This window comes from Chaetodon trifascialis, chromosome 11, assembly GCF_039877785.1.
Source record: "Chaetodon trifascialis isolate fChaTrf1 chromosome 11, fChaTrf1.hap1, whole genome shotgun sequence".
Taxonomy (NCBI): domain Eukaryota; kingdom Metazoa; phylum Chordata; class Actinopteri; order Chaetodontiformes; family Chaetodontidae; genus Chaetodon; species Chaetodon trifascialis.
Window position 1 is genome coordinate 19,460,001 of NC_092066.1, and position 19,348 is coordinate 19,479,348.

Here is a 19,348-nt window from a genome sequence, read left to right on the forward strand (position 1 = left end):
GTAGCCTCTTTAGCACGCTTGAACTGCAAAACAAAAAATAATCTATATGTTTCCAATGCAGCCATCTACTCTAACCTCCTGTCAATGTCAAACATCCATCCATCCATCCATCCATCCATCCATCCATCCATCCATCCATCCATCCATCCATCCATCCATGTTCTATGCCACCTATCGCTCACTGACAGCCTAACCCAGCTGTCAGTGAGCGAGACGCGGGGTACACCCTGGACCGGCCGCCAGTCGATCGCAGGGCAACATATATACACAAACAACCCTTCACGCTCACACCTAGGGGCAATTTTAGATTAACCAATTAACCTAATGAGCATATTTTTGGTCTGTGGGAGGAAGCCGGAGTACCCGGGGAGAACCCACGCATGCGCGGGAAGAACATGCAAACTTCACACAGAAGTTCACACACTAGGGATCGAACTGGCAACCTTCTTGCTGTGAGGCACGCACACTACCTGCTGATCCACCGTGCCGCCCTCAATGTAAAACATTACCATGTAAAGCGGTTTATCACATTAGGGATCCATTTCTCCTATCATTGTACGACTACATTGAAATCAGTATGCTTGATTTCCTCTATTTTGAAAGTAATGGCTGGACTGCCAAGTGGTGGATGTGATGCTGAATTAAAGCTGCTGGCTCATTGCAACCTGTCTGTCTTAGATTGGCATGTGAACCATGCACAACAACCGTTCACTGCCATCTCATCTGAAACAAATTACACTTGTCGTCATTTCCATAGTAATAGCCTAGTCAGCCTATCCAGTACACCCAACTTATTCCTAATTTTTTCCAACTGTAATGGTTAGTCTGCTGTTGACTTAGAATGAACATATGAAATAATAATAGGGACACACACACACAGATCTGATTATATCTAGAAAGATAAAAGCAATTTCCCTGTACTAATTTCTGCTGTTATACCAATCCCATGGGAAGAGATGCAGAAAAAGAGAACCACGCAGCCAAAGAATGGTTTTTAAAACAACTGAAAAGCAGCTGCTATTGCACAAGTAAATTATTATGAGAAGGATGTTCCTGATACTTTATGCATTCAGCTTATTAAACTCCCCCAAAAGGAATGCAGAAAGTGTACGAACATTTGGTTTGTATTTCTTCAGTCCCACAAGATTACCATCTGCGGGTTTGTCTCAGCATCACTGTGCTCCCAGGGACGTATCAACAGTGTGTGTGTGTGTGTGTGTGTGTGTGTGTGTGTGTGTGTGTGTGTGTGTGTGTGTCTATACTATACTACAGTGTTAATTTTGACAATAATATTAAATTTACTTTTAGTCTTAGTCACTTACTGAAAATAATATTAAATTTAATTTTAGTCTTAGTCACTTACTGAAAATAATATTAAATTTACTTTTAGTCTTAGTCACTTACTGAAAATAATATTAAATTTAGTTTTAGTTTTAGTCGCTTAACTGAAAATTGGAGTTGGTGTAAGTCACATTTTAGTCTTTTATCTTGTTTTCATCAAGATTTAGTCCGTGGAATCCAGTTTTTGTTTAATTTTAGTCAAGCGTTTTAGTCATAATTTTCTCAGACAGTTTCATGACACTATGGATTTTGAACTATGCATTTAGTCAGTAGGCTGAGAATGTGTTATTGACTTACCATACGTTCATAGATCATATAACAATGAATGCCTAAAGTGTGCAATGAAACAATTCTGTTTCCTCACAGGTCATCAGGTAGACATGGCACACTGCCCTCTTCATTTGCATAAAACCTGAAGAAATATAAATACTGTGAAATTGTGTGGTCCAACTTATATTCCTGCTCTTTGACTCCTCTGAAATACATATTATTAGAAAACACACAATAACAACAACATAACAACAAAATAAAACAAAACCAGTTCCCTCCAGAGCTTGTTGTCTTTAAAACTGGCAGGAGCTTGAGCAAAACGCATAGATAAACATCAAAAAGAGACAAAAGACTGACTTGAGACAATGAGTGGCATTGACTCCGCAAACCGCTCCATCCTCATTGGAAACAAAAGACATCGTCTTTTTTTCAGATGGAATATAAGAGAAATATTTCCATAGGTCGTCTGTCCTCTTCCTTCCCCCCTGACATGCTGGCGAAGATGAGGCACTCATCTTTGAGTGGCCAGCAGCAGCTAAAATAGTTTCTTTCAGCTTTAAGATAACTATGATAGCTTTGCCTTGTCGTTAGCAACATGCACCAAGCAGGGGGAAAAACATCCAATGAGATGGGCAGTGAGAGAATTTGACTCACACTTGCAGAAGTGATTGGTTAAAAATGACCAACCAGGTTGTCCACCAGAACACAGACAACTTTTTCATCTCGTCTTCACTCGTCAGGGCATGATGAACAGAGATATCGCTGTCATTTTTGTTATCAATAGTTTTTTCACTTACGTTGTTGTTACAATTTAGTCATGCAATAAAATGACATCAGTTAATACTTATCACTAGAATTTTTGAAAATTAATAATTAAATTAACAATTAATACTGATATATATATATATATATACACACAGTGTGTGTGTGTGTGTGTGTGTGTGTGTGTGTGTGTGTGTGTGTGTGTGTATAAATATATATATGGGATTAATTACCATGAAATTTTGTGCAGACATTCTTCATTCATGGTCTTCAGAGGATGAATCGTACACTTACATACAATCTGCTGACTTCTTTTCCTACAGCATCACCATCACATTTGAAATTTCTAGTCAAACTATTGGATGGATTGCCATGAAGTTTAGTACATGCCTTCACATCCCGCTCTGGGTTAACTGTAATCACTTTGGTGATCCAAAAATTAATCCCAAAGTTGAAACCTGTCCAAAACTGTGGCACATTATATTGACTAAATACATGCAAAACTAATGATGTCAGCCTCAGCTGAACTTTGTGTTGAGTGCTCATTGGCAAATGTTACCATGCAAGCAAGACCGAAGACTCTTAATTTTCTTCAAAGGAAACAATGACAACAGTGACGATTCTTTAGCCACATTATCAGCGTGGCTAAGCGATAGAAATGTCTGTTGGTTGGTTCACCACTTTGTTCCAGGCTGAAACATCTCTGCAGCTATTGCTAAGATTGCCATGAAATTTACGGCACCCTGAGGATGAATCCTAATGACTTTGGAGATCTCTGACTCTTCCCCTTGCACCATTGTGAGGTTGACATTTGTGGTATTGACTGCAAATTCTGGACAACTATGGATAGATTACGGTTAAATTTAGTACAGACATTCAGGTTCCTCTCCGGATGAATTGTAATAACTTTCATGATCCCTTAACTTTTCCACTAGCGCCATCAGCCAGTCAAATTTGTTTTAGTAATTTGGTTAAAATCCATCATCTTAACCCAATGTTACCATGCTAACATGCTAAAATAAGATGGTAAATATGGTAAACATTTCCTAAACATTAGCATGTTAGCTTTCTCCTTCTGTGCATGTTAACATGTAGGCATTAGCGTTTAGCTTAAAGCACACCTGTGCTTCAGCCTCACAGAGCTGTTAGCATGGCTGTGTCTTGATCTTTTTTATTAGCTAGTGAGCTAACTACTTTAAAACATAATACACTCTGGATACCCATTTCTGGCACATCCTTGCATAAATAGAATTTTCATGAAATGATTATTCCAAAGTTTGGAGTAAAAGCAAAGCACTCATGATGTTTTAACAAATTAAAAACACTGCAAAGGACAGGTCAGGACAGGTCAGTCATGTGACAGAGAGAAAGTTGTGCTGTGGCCACCGAAGGCAATGACTGATGACCGACTGCAGAATGTGTGAACAAGAGAGTGACAGACACAGAGAGAGCCTCCTTTGTGGCATATTGCATGCACTAAGCTGGTCACTGCTAACACCATGTGAAGACTGTCATGCGTGAAGTGGCACTGGAAGTGGAATGAATAGGGGAATAATTGTTTTTGAACCAGTTTAATTACTATGAGGGCTTTACTAAAGGACAAGGGACGGAGGGAGAAATTGAATTAGGAAAAGTCACATTCCCCCAAAGTGAATCCTTCATAACTCTCTTCCTTGCAGAACACATGTTGACACTGATGCAAAGTTGCTGTTTCACTGCTTTCTCCCACCAGAGGAGTCCACATTATTGTCTTCTCTAGAGGTAAGCACGGCTTTGGTGGTAAATCTGACCCTGTCCAAAGTGAAAGTGTGGCTTTAGTCAATTTGCACACTAGTGGTTGTGTGTGTGTGTGTGTGTGTGTGTGTGTGTGTGTGTGTGTGTGTGTGTGTGTGTGTGTGTGTGTGTGTGTGTGTGAGAGAGAGAGAGAGAGAGAGAGAGAGAGAGAGAGAGAGAGAGGCCACATGTCCAAGAAACACAGCAGGTTTCCAGGAAGGAGGAAGGAGAGCAACAGAGACAGTAAAACGAGTCTTTCCTTTCAGAAGGCAGAGAGAGAAGAAAAAATAACATGCGCAAAAGGGAGGCAGGTGAAGTGATATCTTTATGGCAAGATAGTCAGAAGGAAGGTAGAATAAGTAAGTGCAGGAGTTCATGTGGGAAGGAGAGATATACTAGCAGGGAAAGAGGGAGAACCATTGTGGAAAATAAGTTTTAATCACTGCAGACAGGTTCTGTTTGGACATTTAGTATCTGGGGACATGGGGAGTGCACACAAGCATGCAGGACACACATCATGTGAGAGCAGATTACATATTATCATAGATTTCCATCATAGTCCACATTGAGTCTTTAATCTGAACATGTGTGTTTGTGCGTGCGTTCCTGCTTCTGTACAGCCTTTGTATGTGTGCTCACAGCAGCTGTGGATTCCACCAGCAGGATCCTTTCATGTGCGATATGTGGAATATTTCAGTTTGGTGCCCCAAAATCAGCTGGAAAAAAAATACACATGTACCCAAGCAACAGTACAATATTTCAGGAAGAGGATATGTCACACTTCTGTTGGGCTTTTCTTCTCTCTGTGTGGTGCTTGTGAAAAATCAGTAGGTTTTCTCCTTATTAGCTCTGCGGGCTCTGTTACTCATGCATATTTGCTCTTTTGGAAAACTGGGGAAAGACATCTGGACAGTAGACACACACATAAGAGCGTAGTGTTGATGTCAAGAAGGGTTGGGTGTTCATGGCCCATTACCACAGGAGGACAACCAGACAAAGATGGAAAGAGAGAAAGGCAGATGACCTCAGGGGGAATAAGCACACACACATAAACATGCAGATATAATAACACACACACGCACACACACACACCCGAGCACATGCAGCGTGGCATCCTGGGTGTAGGGGTAGCCTGAGGGCTTTGGGTTTAGTCATTTCTTCAGTGCTTTATGTTGAAGAGGACAACCTCTCCTTTTTTTCTCTCAACAGGAGGGAAAATCAAACCCTGAAAGATGGTTAGAGGGGATAAACGATGCAGATGGGGTCAGTAGAAAAGACGGAGGAGAGAAGAATTGGGAGAAAAAGAGTGTGAGGGTAAAAGGAGAATGAATCAACGAGAGACATGGAGCAGATTTTTACAACAGGCTCTGACCTGTGTCACAAGGTTAGTCTGTAATGACAACTGTAACAATGCTCATTGTGGAGGAGAAAAGCAATAACATGCCGACTAAGTTGTCTTATTGACTCCCGTGCCATCGTGCTGCTAGCCTCTCATCTCAGCTCCCATCTCTCACTTTTAAGAAGTCGATTCCTTCAAAATGACACATCACTAGTTTCAATATGAAGCTGACTTCAGGCAAGTCTGCAGGATCTGCCCACAGCACAAAGAGGATCAAACAGTGGATTTCATTGTCCCAGAAACACAATCTTCATCTGTTTCCACACATTTAGCACAGGTCCCTGACGCCAGCTAGCGCTGTTTGGCTAAACTCAGTCTCTGAGACCCCCATGCTAACAAAGGCCTCCTCGTCTGTCATTAAAGCAACCTTACCATCAAACAATGGAGACATAGCCAACACTAGTACATGTTAGTCAGTGACTTTACACAGACATGAGCAAGTCAAAGACATGGCTAGCATGGTTAAAGCTGCCAAACTCGTCTCTCTTTTAAATCTTTGTGACTTACCAATCAAATGACCACTGGAACTTTAGACATTCCATATGTACACACTAATGTTGGCTGAACTACATTCAGGTACCTGACGCCTTTTAAATGAACTAGAAACTGCCCTCAAGCTACATTTGTTAATTCCCCTTGCTGAAGAGGGTCACCGGTTCGATCCCCAGGTCGGGCGGGGCCTTTCTGTGTGGGTTCTCTCCGGGCTCTCCGGCTTCTTCCCACAGACCAAAAACATGCTTATTAGGTTAATTGGACAATTGGAGAATTATAAAATTGTCTTTAGGTGTGAGTATGAGCATGAATGGTTGTCTGTCTGTATATGTTGTCCTGCCATCGACTGGCGACCGGTTCAGGGTGTACCCCGCCTCTTGCCTGCTGACAGATGGGATAGGCTCCAGCCCCCCCGCAACCCCTAAAAGGGATAGTTGGGTATAGACAATGGATGGATGGAATCTGAAGCTTTGATATATGCTAGGGTTTTTTTTTTAAACTGTTTTTCTAAGTTCTTTATCGATTGTGGTTGTGCGGCCTTATTTGTGTTGTTTTTGTGTTCTGGTTTTCTGATTATGAATGTTTCTTGTTTTCGGGTCTCTCTTGAAAACATGCTCTCAATCTGTTTTTTAAGTTTGAAAATTATGAAGCAAAGCATGAAAGAAATCTTTGCAGCTGGTATGTTAGTGTTGAGGGAAAAATAGTTTACAAAGGATAGTCACGTTTGTTCTCAACTGTTGACGCAAAGTAAATGCCGACGGGTTAGTACTGAAGTAAGTGCTCATCTTAAAGCGTCAATTAACAGTAAACCGCACACAGAAAACTGCTGCTCTACTATTCTCTGTGGGTTCTAATTCAACATCCCAGCTGGTGTAAACATGTGCTCTGCCCTTGACGCAGATTGCAAACACCTTGAGGACATTTACTTGCAAAATTGTCCTTTCTATTATTCGAAGACAGAATGATATACACTGTGTCCAAACAGGCCATTTCCTGAAGACTTCCACAAACATTTTCCCATAGTGACTAAACAGCCTTTTGGCTTGAACAGATGAGGACAACCAAACAGCCGATGAAGTCACTAACTGATGCAATGAGAGAGCATAACAAGCTGTAAAACACATTGTGACGTTCATATGAAGTACAGAATCCAGCATTGATCAAGTTTGCCGAGGAAGTCTTTGGTTCTGTCTCACTTTGATACATGTAGCCTCAATAATTAGGTTTTTATTTCTTTTTTGGTGCTGTGTGTGTTTGTGACGGTTCAGTCTTATACATTATTGCTATTCATTGTTCATCTCCCATTTTCTTGTCTTATTGATACTGACTGTTGTCTTTTTGGATTGTTTTCTGATATGTGCCCCAGGAAGACCACTTGGTGAAAGCTACTGGGAGATACAAATGAAGAAGATTTTTTGTGTGTTAGAAACTGAAACTTCTTTCTTAGTGGAGAAACAATTTGCAAATACAACATGTGAAAATCATAGGACAGAGGCACTTGAAGCCCATACAGAGAGAACAAAGGATTGATAGAGTGAAGAAAGGACTCAACCAGTGGACACTTCTTTTATGGAGACAATAAAGTGAGTTAATTACTCTCTACCCACCACCCAGTTCACGAGGCTTCAGGGCAAAGGCCAATCAGCCCGTTCTGACTCTTGGAGACAGGGACACACACACAGGATACATAACAACACACTGTGGGCATAACTCAGCTGTAAAGTCAGTGTGTCCTGCTTCTGACAGAGCGAGCTCTGAGGGTATATTGCATGTTAGGTAAGGTGCCCTCTTTTTGACACTAAAGGCAATGAATCCCTGCTTGTTCAAAACAAGTCAGCCCTTTGTCCTTGTCTGATTGGGGATATCTGAGGATGATTTTCTGCTTTTAAAGAAACCAGCTTTGAGACATTGGTGATCTCTCCACACATTACCGAGCACAGAGGAAACACTCCTATAAAAAACACAAGAGAGGAGAGTGGGCCCCTCTCTGCTTTAAATATTCAATCTGTTTATTGGGGCATCAGTCACTGCCAGACAGGAGCAGTAAAGTCAAGAATGTGGGAGATAGTAAAACCTGAGTTTGAGTGATAGCTTGATTTTTTACCCATTGTTGACTGACCTTCCTTCAAAGCAAAAGGTCATGAAGTTGTGCACTGAGTTAATATACTTATAGTTAATAACCAATAAAATACACATCGAGCATTTAAAAGCAATTACATGACTCTACAGCCAAAGTAACTAGTTACATGACTACATTATTTACTGACCATCAAGGGATAGATCTACATTAACCCAAGTGACTGCAAGACACCGATCCCTCAACCTCCAATTGTGAACTACACCACCTGATTCCTGGGCAGCTGTGGCTCCGAAGGTAGAACGATTGTCTGCCAATCAGAAGGGTCGGTGGTTCGATCGGCAGTCCACATGCCAAAGTATCCTTGGGAAAGATACTGAACCCCAAAAACCGCCCTGATGCAGCACCATCGGTGTGTGAATTCACATGTGCGTCGCTTTGGATAAAAGCGTCTGCCAAATGACTAATTGTAATTGTAACTCCTGAATGTGATTTACCTGTTAATCATTTACCTGCAACAATAGCAAGCCAAGCAGCTAACATGGTGGTGGTAAACAGCATCCCCACACCTTCAGGCCCTGCACCAGGCCTGCAGATTAGTGCTGGACCAGTCTGATATGAACACTCCATCAAACAACCAGTAAGAATGCAAACAAGCTGAGCCACAAACTGCTGAAGTAATGGTGCATTACTGAGATTATCAATTGTAATGCAATTAGTGAGTTTCTAATTCACCCAAAGTGTGATTGTTTCACAATGTTGATTACGTGTATATTTTCATTCTCAGCAGGCTTTATTTTGAAAGCTGGATGTTTCTATCTGGACATTGTAAATGTATTATTGCTAAGCTAACTGCAGAGCTCTGCACATGACACTAAAGGGGCACCCAGCACCTTAAAAAGTGACACCAAGGGGTCCTGACAAAACGATGTGATGAATTGAGAGTGAGAATATGTTGTGATGCCGAAAGATATATATCAAAGATTTAAAAAGCTGTCTTCATAGTATGAGGTTATGAGCAATATATATTCAAAATAATAACCAGCATCAGGTTTTTTGTTGCCATTGTACTGTAAACTCTGTTGAATCCCTCTCACTCCAAGTCAGCATTCCTGCTCTGACTTGGAATTTGGCATGTTTTTTCATTCATGATGAGTCCCAAGAGACAACATTTCTTCATTACAGTTAATAAGTCATGTAGGGCTTCATTGTTTGATGCCTCTTGCCTCGGGTACTTGAACCTCAGCCAGAGGACCAGGTCCCTACTCACAAGGCTCTCCTGCTGCTCCTCACATCTAAGGCGTGATATTGTAATAGCTTCGCCATCACATGGCATGTAGCAGATTTCCAAGCTTCAAACAAGAGCATGGCTGCAAGCAGCAGCAGCAGCAGCAGCAGCAGCAGCAGCAGCAGCAGCAGCAGTGAGTGGGAGAGGCAGCACAAATGTTGAAAATGTTGATGAAGGGTGAACAGGCAGGAGGGAAAGTTTATGATCTCTTAATCTTAAAAACTCAGAGAATAGACTGACAACAAGCTCAATAAATGATGGAGTGGAAATGAATTTCACTCAGCGGACAGTCCTAAAAGATGTTTCCAGTCACAGGTTATCACTCAGCTCTCTGAAACAGAGAAATATTTTGGCATCCAAACTGAATCCTTTATCCAAACAAAGCTCCAATATTGACCTTGGAAATAGCAGTTACACAAAGACATTTTCCACAAGTGGTGGAATTTTCTTGGAGCTCTTTGCCTTCAACAGTGCACAGAGTTTGCTCTGTAGTCACGTAGAGGGCTCGGTTGTTTTCCCCCAACAGTGTCTGATGAAGGTCATTCTGATCACAAGAACACATCTATTATTATTATCATTATTACTGATGCATTAGAAGTGAGGAAGTGCTGAAGCGTTTTCATGCTGCAGTTGGTCTAGGTGGTGCTATTTTCAACTACTTGATATAATGTTGGGAAATTTAACTGACAACTATAACGTGATTACATGTTGTGCATGCAGAATCTTCATTTGTAAACCAACTAGTAAATACAGCTGTCAAATAAATGGAGTCAAAGTGAAAAGTACGATATCTCAGAACTGCAGTGGAGCAGAAGGGAACAGTATACAGTACTACACAAGTAATTCAAATTTGTGCTCAAGCATAGCTTTTTCGTAAACGTACTTCCATTCCACCACTGGTACTTAGCCCATGTGAGGAAGCATGATACAATATACACAGGTTTACACTGTACTGTGCATGCTCTTGAGAGTGTTTTCAGGTGGAAAATCAACTGACAATCCCTTTGCAATAATTCAATATCCACATCCGTCCATCTTCGTGATTTACAATTCAGCTGTGTGACAGTAAAGACTTGATATTATAAGTGAATTTTTGATTTCTTGTAACTGGAGATTAGTCATCTTTGGATGATTTGACATCATCAATATTACAATAGCCTTCCTGTTTTCTGAGCCGATCCAGCCCCCTAATAATTGTCATACAGTCCCTAAGTTTATCACATTAGCTGAAGTGGGAAGAAGGACGAGACACAAAAGTGACAAACAGAAACAAGCTTGTAACATGGACATAGGTATTAGGACGGGGACAACGCACATGCACTGGGTCCACTTCTGTGACCACTCACAAAGAATCCTGTTAGATCTGGTACGAAAGCAGACTGGGCAGTTTTAGTGAGAGGAACCCTACCTGAACAAAGATAAGCTTCTCTTTCTCTTGAACTCTTTTGTGCAGGCCGCAGACAAACAGTAGAAAAACAGATGGAGTCTGCTTAGTAGAAGTTCCTAAGGCTCCGCTGAGATGGTAATCTATCAGCAGAGAAACACATCTGGTGCTGATGGCCGCCTGGCCTCAATATAACTCTTGTCAGAAAATCTGAGGCTCACAGGGAGGCTCAGCCCTGGGCCAATACAGGTGTGGTCTTGACAGTGCAAGAGATGAATGTCAGGTCATTAATGTACAGCAGTGTAAATGTAAAACAAATAAGAGACTCACTGAAAGACTGTTTGTTTGGTACTATATGTGACCGGAGAATTGCTTTACAGTGCAGAGTGGAAGGAGTGACAGCAGTGTGAGGAGGGGGATGGGGAAGGAGAAACATCACCTCTGTGACTAGAGATTTCATGGGAAACGTGGTTTCACATTGTCCTATTTGTTTATTTTTGCCAAACTCACTGAGATGAACATGGAGATTTTTGCAACATGGAGTTTTCTCGCTTTAGTACTCAGATGGTGTGTGGTAAATTCTTCATTAACAAACAGTCTGTGATTCACAAATGACAGTTCATACGGACATTCATGGCCCTCAGAGGATGCATCCTGCTGACTTTGGCATTCCCCCGACTTCAATGTTTCAACTACTGGATGGATTGCTCGCCCCCCAACCCCCCGAAATGCTGATAACAATTGGCAGCATGTACTTTTCCTTCAGGGAGTAACAGCTTGGCGAACATGGTGTAATTATCTTCACTTTGACTGCACACTGGCTGCTTGACAAGGTCCAAGTGATAGGACTGCCGTGGATGCAGACTGAATGAACAAGCTCAATAATTGTTTCGCTGTCTAGAGGAGAGAGAACAACAGGCTCAAACTGAAACATTTTAACCGGACAAATAAAACAGCAATGATCAGTTCAGTAAGAATATTTATGGATGATACCACGAGGAGATAAAATGTATAATAATAATAAAGTAAGGCACTATAAATTCACCAAAAAGACCCTATAACTGCTTAGGAGTAGATTTTCCCCAGTTTCCTCTAAAGCGAGGGCACTTTGATGAACACTGAATAACTTGTGAACATCCTGCCTGTCCTCCTCCACCCCCTGCTCTACATAAGAGAAGGAGGGGTTGGAGGGCAGGGATCAGCTCAGCAGACTCTTGAGACTGTGTATGCTGAGACTCCGCAGCCAGTACTGCAGAGGAGTGAACGACCAGAGGAGCCCTCTGGAGCCTCTGGACCACAGATCTGGAGCTGGTTCACTTTGACTCCAGTGACAGAGAGGACAGCTGCTGCTGCTGGAGATGACTGTCACTGCAGGAACAGCAAGCATCCACTTTGGGAACTTTCCTCTGTCCTGAGAGACTGAGAGTCTAAGAGGCACAAATATTGGAGGATTTGTACCTCATTTAGGAGTTAGGTAAGTGAGAGTTTGATCAGCAGTGACAGTGACGGTATGATATTTGGGGTTGTGTGAGGGTCTGAAACTTTTCTCTTTGTAAAAAAGAAAAAAGAAATGACAAGAGAAAAGAAATTTCCTCCCCAGGTTTATTAATGTTTCTCTCTGAACTTGTCTTACTTAGAAAAAACTGCAAGACACTGACAAAATAACATAACTGTGTTAAATTAGTTCAGCTTGTCAATGTAAACCTTATTGTCTTCATAGAACTTCTACTGTGCGTCACTAATGAACATATTGTGTGCACTACATCTTGAGTTTTTATGGAGATGATGGCCGAGCGAGCTAAAGTGATATAATAAATCCTGGAGCTTAATATCGCCACGAGACCATGAGGTTGTTGTATAATATAATAATATCCCTTTAGTCAGATAACTGGCCTGAATACACTTCTTTCTTTGTGTTCCAGGCCCTCAAAGACGATCAGTTGAACGATCAGTAAAAAGCCACATTTATAACAAAACACCAGGATGAAGACTCATCTCTTCTGCTTGGAGTTACTCCTGCTGGCGGCTCACACCCTTGTGGCCAGCGGACAGCTGGAGCCCAAAGAACGAGAGTCTCAGGGACCTCTTACTGTCACCCAGAGACTTGGGCTCATAGAGAGAGATGTGCAGGGTCCGGTGAGGCCAAACATCACCATGCCCCGCCGCCGGCTTCCTCCCATGTGCACCGGACCCACGGAAATCCGAGACACCTTCAAGTACATCAATACGGTGGTGTCCTGTCTCGTGTTTGTTGTGGGTATCATTGGTAACTCCACTCTGCTGAGAATCATCTATAAGAATAAGTGCATGCGTAACGGGCCCAACATCCTGATCGCCAGCCTGGCACTGGGAGACCTGCTACACATCATCATCGGCATTCCCATCAACGTTTACAAGGTGAGTCAAGGTGCAGCATATGACTGAATAACACATCTATACCATACGGGCCTCGCAGCAGGTTTATAATGATGATTGTCTGCAGTGTTTTTATTTCCAGTTAATTCCAAACTCCCTTCGCTTTTCAATGAATTTTTGTTGCAACATCCATTTTAAGTTAATTATAATAACATTTGAAGGTCATATGCAAATACTTTGTTGCTTATTGGACTTTAAATCCTCTTGCAGACACACACCCTTTCCCTAACACACGCGCACGTGAGCACACCCATACACACTCTTGAAAGGGAGCTTCCAAGTAGGTTTTACATGTTATTACTTTACTGGATCCTGAGCCCCTCTATATCCCCCTCTGTCTCTGGCATGTTATTGTCTGTTTAGCTCACTCTGTGTGTGTGTGTGTGTGTGTGTGTGTGTGTGTGTGTGTGTGTGTGTGTGTGTGTGTGTGCGCGCGCACACACGCATGGGAGAGAGAAAGAAGGCCATAGTGTCTGTATATTTGGGTAAGGGGGCAAGCATGTTAAAACAACTGGATGCCGTTGCATACCAGAGCAGAGACAGTACAGACAGGGTGGTATGGGCAGATGCAGGGCCACATATGATTCCAATTGATTCCCACTCACATTCCAGTCGCACATTCATAGCAGACATGAAAATTCCCATATTGTACAAGTTTAGCAGAGCTTTGAGCTACCGAACACCTCACTGCTGACTTGAGGCCAACAAGAGGACTTTTGGCTGTCAAGTAAAGACTGAAAACATTAAACCTGACAGGTTAAGAAAATGCTCTGAATGTTCACTGACACTCATAAGTTCAGGTTCATCACGCCTATCCGGTCAACACTGGATGCCTGGGGGAGGGAAAACAACATGAGGCCAGGCATTTTGCTTCACTCTGTCATGGTTTAACTCAGTCACCGGCTCTTTCTGCATCTGTGTCTCTCTCCAGCTCCTGGCCGAGGACTGGCCTTTTGGGGTGACTCTGTGCAAGCTGGTGCCATTTGTCCAGAAAGCCTCAGTGGGGATCACAGTGCTGAGTCTGTGCGCTTTGAGCATTGACAGGTAAACCTGGCCACAACGCAATGGACAACCCAAACTCACCCTTCCTCTCACACTGTATCAACAGTCAGAGATTACAAAAACAACTTTGACCTGACCTGACCAAGCTTGGGATAAGGAGTGCACATCTCACAGTTGTATTAAAGTTGTTTTCACATACATGATGTGAGATGTTACTGCAGAGTGATAGAGGGAAGTGTCCTACTATAGGATAAAATACTGTACAACATAGACCCTGTTAAGGTTTTTGACAGTAATTCAGACGGGACATCTGCCAAACTGACACAAAAAGATGAAATAATTAAAAGAAAAACACGCTCATTGGCTTTCTCGTTGCAAAGATTGAAAAATAAGAGGCAGCAGGAGACAGTTAGCTTAGCTTAGCACAAAAACAGGAAGCAGGGCACTTCTAAAGCTTCTTAATTTACATATTATGTGTTTTGTTTTTAATCATTATAAAAACTGAGGCGTAAAAGCAGCACGTTGTAGAGGTCTCAGGTCTCAGTGCGTTTTCCAAAACGTCCAACTTTTCCTTTGACTCATGTTCATTTGTTGGTTAATTGAATGCATATGTTTGATGTTCCAGGTATCGTGCTGTGGCCTCGTGGAGCCGTATCAAAGGGATTGGGGTTCCGAAATGGATGGCTATCGAAATTGCACTGATCTGGATATTATCCATCATCCTGGCTGTGCCAGAGGCAATAGCATTCGACATGATCACCATGGACTACAAAGGAGAACACTTGAGGATCTGTTTGCTGCACCCCATGCAGAAAACCGGCTTTATGAGGGTGAGCTGTGACACGAGGAAACCTCAGAAAAAAAGAATTCAGTGTGGAGAAAAATAAGGTGTTGACACAGCTGGGAACGTTGCACATGCACACAGAATGCACCCAGACACACAGGGACATGCAGCACACATGCCGATATGCGTATGTGTGAGATGTGCGTACTGAGCGCATGCACTCACAACCATATTGTGAAAGCTTCGTGGCTAGATTGGAGTGTGTACAGACAATGAAGTATTGTCATTTAGAAAATGGCTTATCACAGGAGCCATCATTCTCTTGCTGTGCTTGTGTGTTCGCGTGTCTTCCATCAACCTTAAAACAACAGCAGTTTCATTTCCACTGAGACACTTTGATAAATTGATTTTTAAATGCGAGTCAACCAGTCTGAATTTGAGACACACCCTTGAGTGTCTCACTCTGGTCCAGGCCAGAGTGGGAATACGCTCCATTACATTTACTTCTGACGTCTTTCACCTTTCACTTCTAGCTCTCTCTCACAGATGTTTGTGCTGTTCTCATATTTCTCTGTGTAGTTTTATAAATCAGCAAAGGATTGGTGGCTGTTTGGTGTATATTTCTGCCTGCCGTTGGCCTGCACTGCTATTTTCTACACCCTGATGACCTGTGAGATGCTGAGGAAGAAGAATGGCGTTCAGATCGCTCTCAGTGACCACCTCAAACAGGTTCAATGATGGCTTTCATCTTAATGATTTGACTGATGACTCTCTTCATATTGAGTGTTTAGAGTTGTAAAAAAAATACACTATTACTTTTTACCAGCAGCTTTAATCCAGCCTAACTTCACATTTTATGAAAACACTTTGTTTCAAATGATATGAATTTCAACATGGTCCTTTTTGGGCCAAAACTGTCAGTACAATCTGTTACTGCTATACAGTGATTTATGTGTGTTTGTGTGTGTTCAGCGAAGGGAGGTGGCCAAGACAGTGTTCTGTCTGGTTCTGGTCTTCGCTCTGTGCTGGCTGCCTCTCCACCTCAGCCGTATCCTGAAGCTCACCATCTATGATGAGAGGGATCCAAACCGCTGCGAACTGCTCAGGTATGGAAGAAAACACACGTTCCACAGTGCACCACAAAATAGAGTGTAGACTAGATAATTTCATAGAAAAATGAATCCCCCTCCAGAAGGGGAGCGGCAGAAGATCAATGTGTTTCTGTAACCCCTTCAGTTTCTTTTTGGTGTTGGACTACATTGGCATCAACATGGCATCAGTCAACTCCTGCATAAACCCGATCGCCCTCTACATGGTCAGCAAGCGCTTCAAGAGCTGCTTCAGGGTAAGGTGCAACCTCGTCAATCACATACGCCACATGCAAGGTGAAAACATCTTAAAGAACTTCTTGGACATTTTGGGAAATGCACGTATTTGCTTTATGGCAAAAATCATGTAAGAGGATTGATTGAAACTCTCATTTTAGTATGATTAATATGAAGCTACAGCTAGCAGACGGTTAGCTTCGGTTAGCATAAAGACTGAAAACATCAGGTCAGGCTCTGTCTAAAGGGAACACCATCTGCTAATTAACATGTTACATCTGATTATCTATATAATAACAACAGATCAGGGTTTTAAGGGGATTGTGCTAAGCTAAGCTAATGAGCTACTGGCTCCAGCTTCATATTTACAGTACAGACATGATAGTGGTATTGATCTTTGGATGTAACTCTGAGCAATTCAGCGCGTTTTTCAATTTTAAACTACCTTTACAGCAATTTTTTTAAAAGAAAAGGAACCACTCGCTTTTACCAAGCTGTGAATAACCTGTGTGCACTCGCTCAAACGATTCTCTCAGCATGCATCTCACATTTTTTTTTTTCCTCCTCTAGTCCTGCCTGTGCTGCTGGTGCCTACCGGCGGAGATGCTGATGGATGAGAAGCAGTTGTGCATGAAGCTGAAAGTCACCGAACGAGCCTCCGACCAGAGCAACTCCCGCATGACCAACAAGTCCACTACAGCCTGAGGAGGGGCTTAGAAGCAAGAAAGGAGGATTTATGAGGACAAAAAAACCTAAATATTGAAGTGTGGGTGACTGAATGAGGAGTGCCCATTCTCGCCTCATCTACAACATCACATGCAGTCACCTTCAGCTTTTAACAGACGTCCTTTTGGAAATCAGGAAAACAAAATTCCTTCTAACCCAAAACTCTGAGCACATGATTTATGGACCGCTGCACACTCCCTGTCCAGGAAGAAGCACACGTCAAAGCACTTCAAAAGCTGTATTCTCGGTTAACAGGTGAGAAATGTGGGACAAATGGAAAATGGAGTGAATGACGCCAAATATCAAGAACTGAGCAGGGGGGCAAAGTTCAGCACAAGTGTAGTGTAAAAATTGGGGTGGGGGGGGTCATGGGTGGCTTAGCAAAGACAGCTCATCGGGCCTGCAGCCTGGATAGTGAATGTTACTCTGACGGTATGAATCTTGCAATATGTTCTGCATTGTATGGACAACATTGGAGTGTGACGCTAGGTTTGGTGTTGCGACCACACACTGCAGCAGCTTGGAAGAGTTTAGACGGTCAATCTGATGCTCTTTTATTTTATTTTGTTATGTATTTCCTGTGATATTGAGCATTTTGCATATTTTATCACATTACATTAGTCCTGCTCAATGTATTGTGTGTGTGTGTGTGTGCATGTCACTTTTCCTCTAGTTATTGAACTACTGATGTTGTGTATCAGCTGTGTGACCGTTCAGCTATTGTACTATACTGTTCAATTTTGGGCCTGTTCTTGAGGCTTTGCGCGTTTTGTGTACTTACTCAATATTATCTTAATATAACTCCCTTCCTTAGCTAGTATGACAAGTTGTAGGGGTTTCTTTTTGCAATAAAGAAAATAATGAATAACAGCAACAAGAAACTGTGTGTGTGTGTGTGTGTGTGTGTGTGTGTGTGTGTGTGTGTGTGTGTGTGTGTGGGTGGGTGGGTGGGTGGGTGGGTGGGTGTGTGTGTGTGTGTGTGTGTGTGTGTGTGTGAGGTTTGATTTAAGTGTGACGGCAGGCAGCATCATGTGATGGTGAATGCTAACACAGAACATTACTGTGATCTCTTATTTTTCTCCCCACTTCTTCACTGCACACACACACACACACACACACACACACACACACACACACACACACACACACACACACAGCTCTGACCTGGGAATGTTCCTTCAGGCTAAACCAGTGTCACGCATGTCACATTAGCCGTCAAAGAAGCTCTCTGTCCTGTGATCTCTCACCACCCCTCCTCGGCTCGTCTCTTCATCCCCTCTACTTGCCTTCACTCTCTTTTTCTGCCTGCATTTCCTTGTTTTTCACCTCATTTCTGCCATAGTTTCCCTTCCCTTTCCCTCCCTTCCCTTTCTCTCTGCATTCCTGTCCCCGCTCCTCTTCGTAACCCCTCAGCATCTGTTATTCCAACATGGTTTCAAACAATTCAGTGTGGTTTGACATTAAATCAAACCCACCGGGGCTGAAAGCAGCCTTAAGTAAAAGAAGTCACATGCGGTACATTCCTGCCTTGATTATCTCCTTTTCGACTCCTAAGAAAGGTTTCACTGATGTACGTCACTCATAGTAAAAGTGAACTAATCAAAATGTAATTAGCTCAAGGCCAATTTAGAATAGTATGTTTGCTCTCAACAAACTTCTGATTGAAATGAAGACCATTTATTGGCCCCAGCAGGCTTGATTTATGGTCATTTAGGAAGCAGTCACAATTGTTGTAATCATGCTAACACTTACCAGATTCAGCAGGTCATCTTCCATTAAAGGAACAGATTGACAGAAGTAGCTTAGCCGCTATCTAGCTGAGAATCACATGACAAGATTGATGCCACTGTACGATAACTACGTTACCGCCAGCAGCCAATTAGCCGAGCTTAGCGTGAAGACTGGAAAAAGGCGGGAACAGCTTGCCTGGCTCTGTCCAAAGGTAATAAAATCTGCCTACTAGCGCCTCATAAGGTACCTTTTAACTTGTTTTCTTCTTCCATGCTGTTGTCACTTTCCATCTAGACTTCAACATTGTTAATGGAGGACAACTTAGAGCAGGAATCCCCTCCACAGCGAACATCATGCTCCAGCAGCCCGCTGTAGAGACCCACTGAGTCAACAGAGATGAAATCCTGCAGCAGATGGATGTCAAAAGGTTAATTAGAGAAAGTGCCTCATTCAGCAATAAAAACTGCTGTAAACTTTTAATAGAATTATCACGTTAGCTTGGCAAACATTTCCCTCATTGAATGCACTGAAATCTGGGTGAAACACTGAGCCTGTAAGCCCCTTTCAGTACGCACACAC

The 19,348-nt window shown here is 42.4% G+C and overlaps 2 protein-coding genes across 2 annotated transcripts in view; one reads left to right on the forward strand and one right to left on the reverse strand.

The window, feature by feature from the left end:
• Positions 1-19,348, reverse strand: part of LOC139338701 (uncharacterized) — a 147,855-nt gene that overhangs the window by 1,384 nt on the left and 127,123 nt on the right. The window lies entirely within an intron of this gene.
• ednrba (endothelin receptor Ba) lies at positions 12,226-17,375 on the forward strand. The gene is made up of 8 exons (XM_070974312.1): positions 12,226-12,260; positions 12,709-13,183; positions 14,133-14,245; positions 14,829-15,033; positions 15,567-15,716; positions 15,960-16,093; positions 16,224-16,332; positions 16,883-17,375. The coding sequence occupies exons 2-8, from the start codon at positions 12,770-12,772 to the stop codon at positions 17,015-17,017; spliced, it is 1,260 nt and encodes a 419-aa protein (XP_070830413.1). The 5' UTR covers positions 12,226-12,260; positions 12,709-12,769; the 3' UTR covers positions 17,018-17,375.

Coding starts and splice junctions, on each gene's coding strand:
- ednrba (XM_070974312.1), top strand. CDS start 12,770: ATGAAGACTCATCTCTTCTGCTTGGAGTTACTCCTGCTGGCGGCTCAC. Junction 14,246..14,828: donor TGCGCTTTGAGCATTGACAG/GTAAACCTGGCC, acceptor TTGATGTTCCAG/GTATCGTGCTGTGGCCTCGT. Junction 16,333..16,882: donor GCTTCAAGAGCTGCTTCAGG/GTAAGGTGCAAC, acceptor TTCCTCCTCTAG/TCCTGCCTGTGCTGCTGGTG.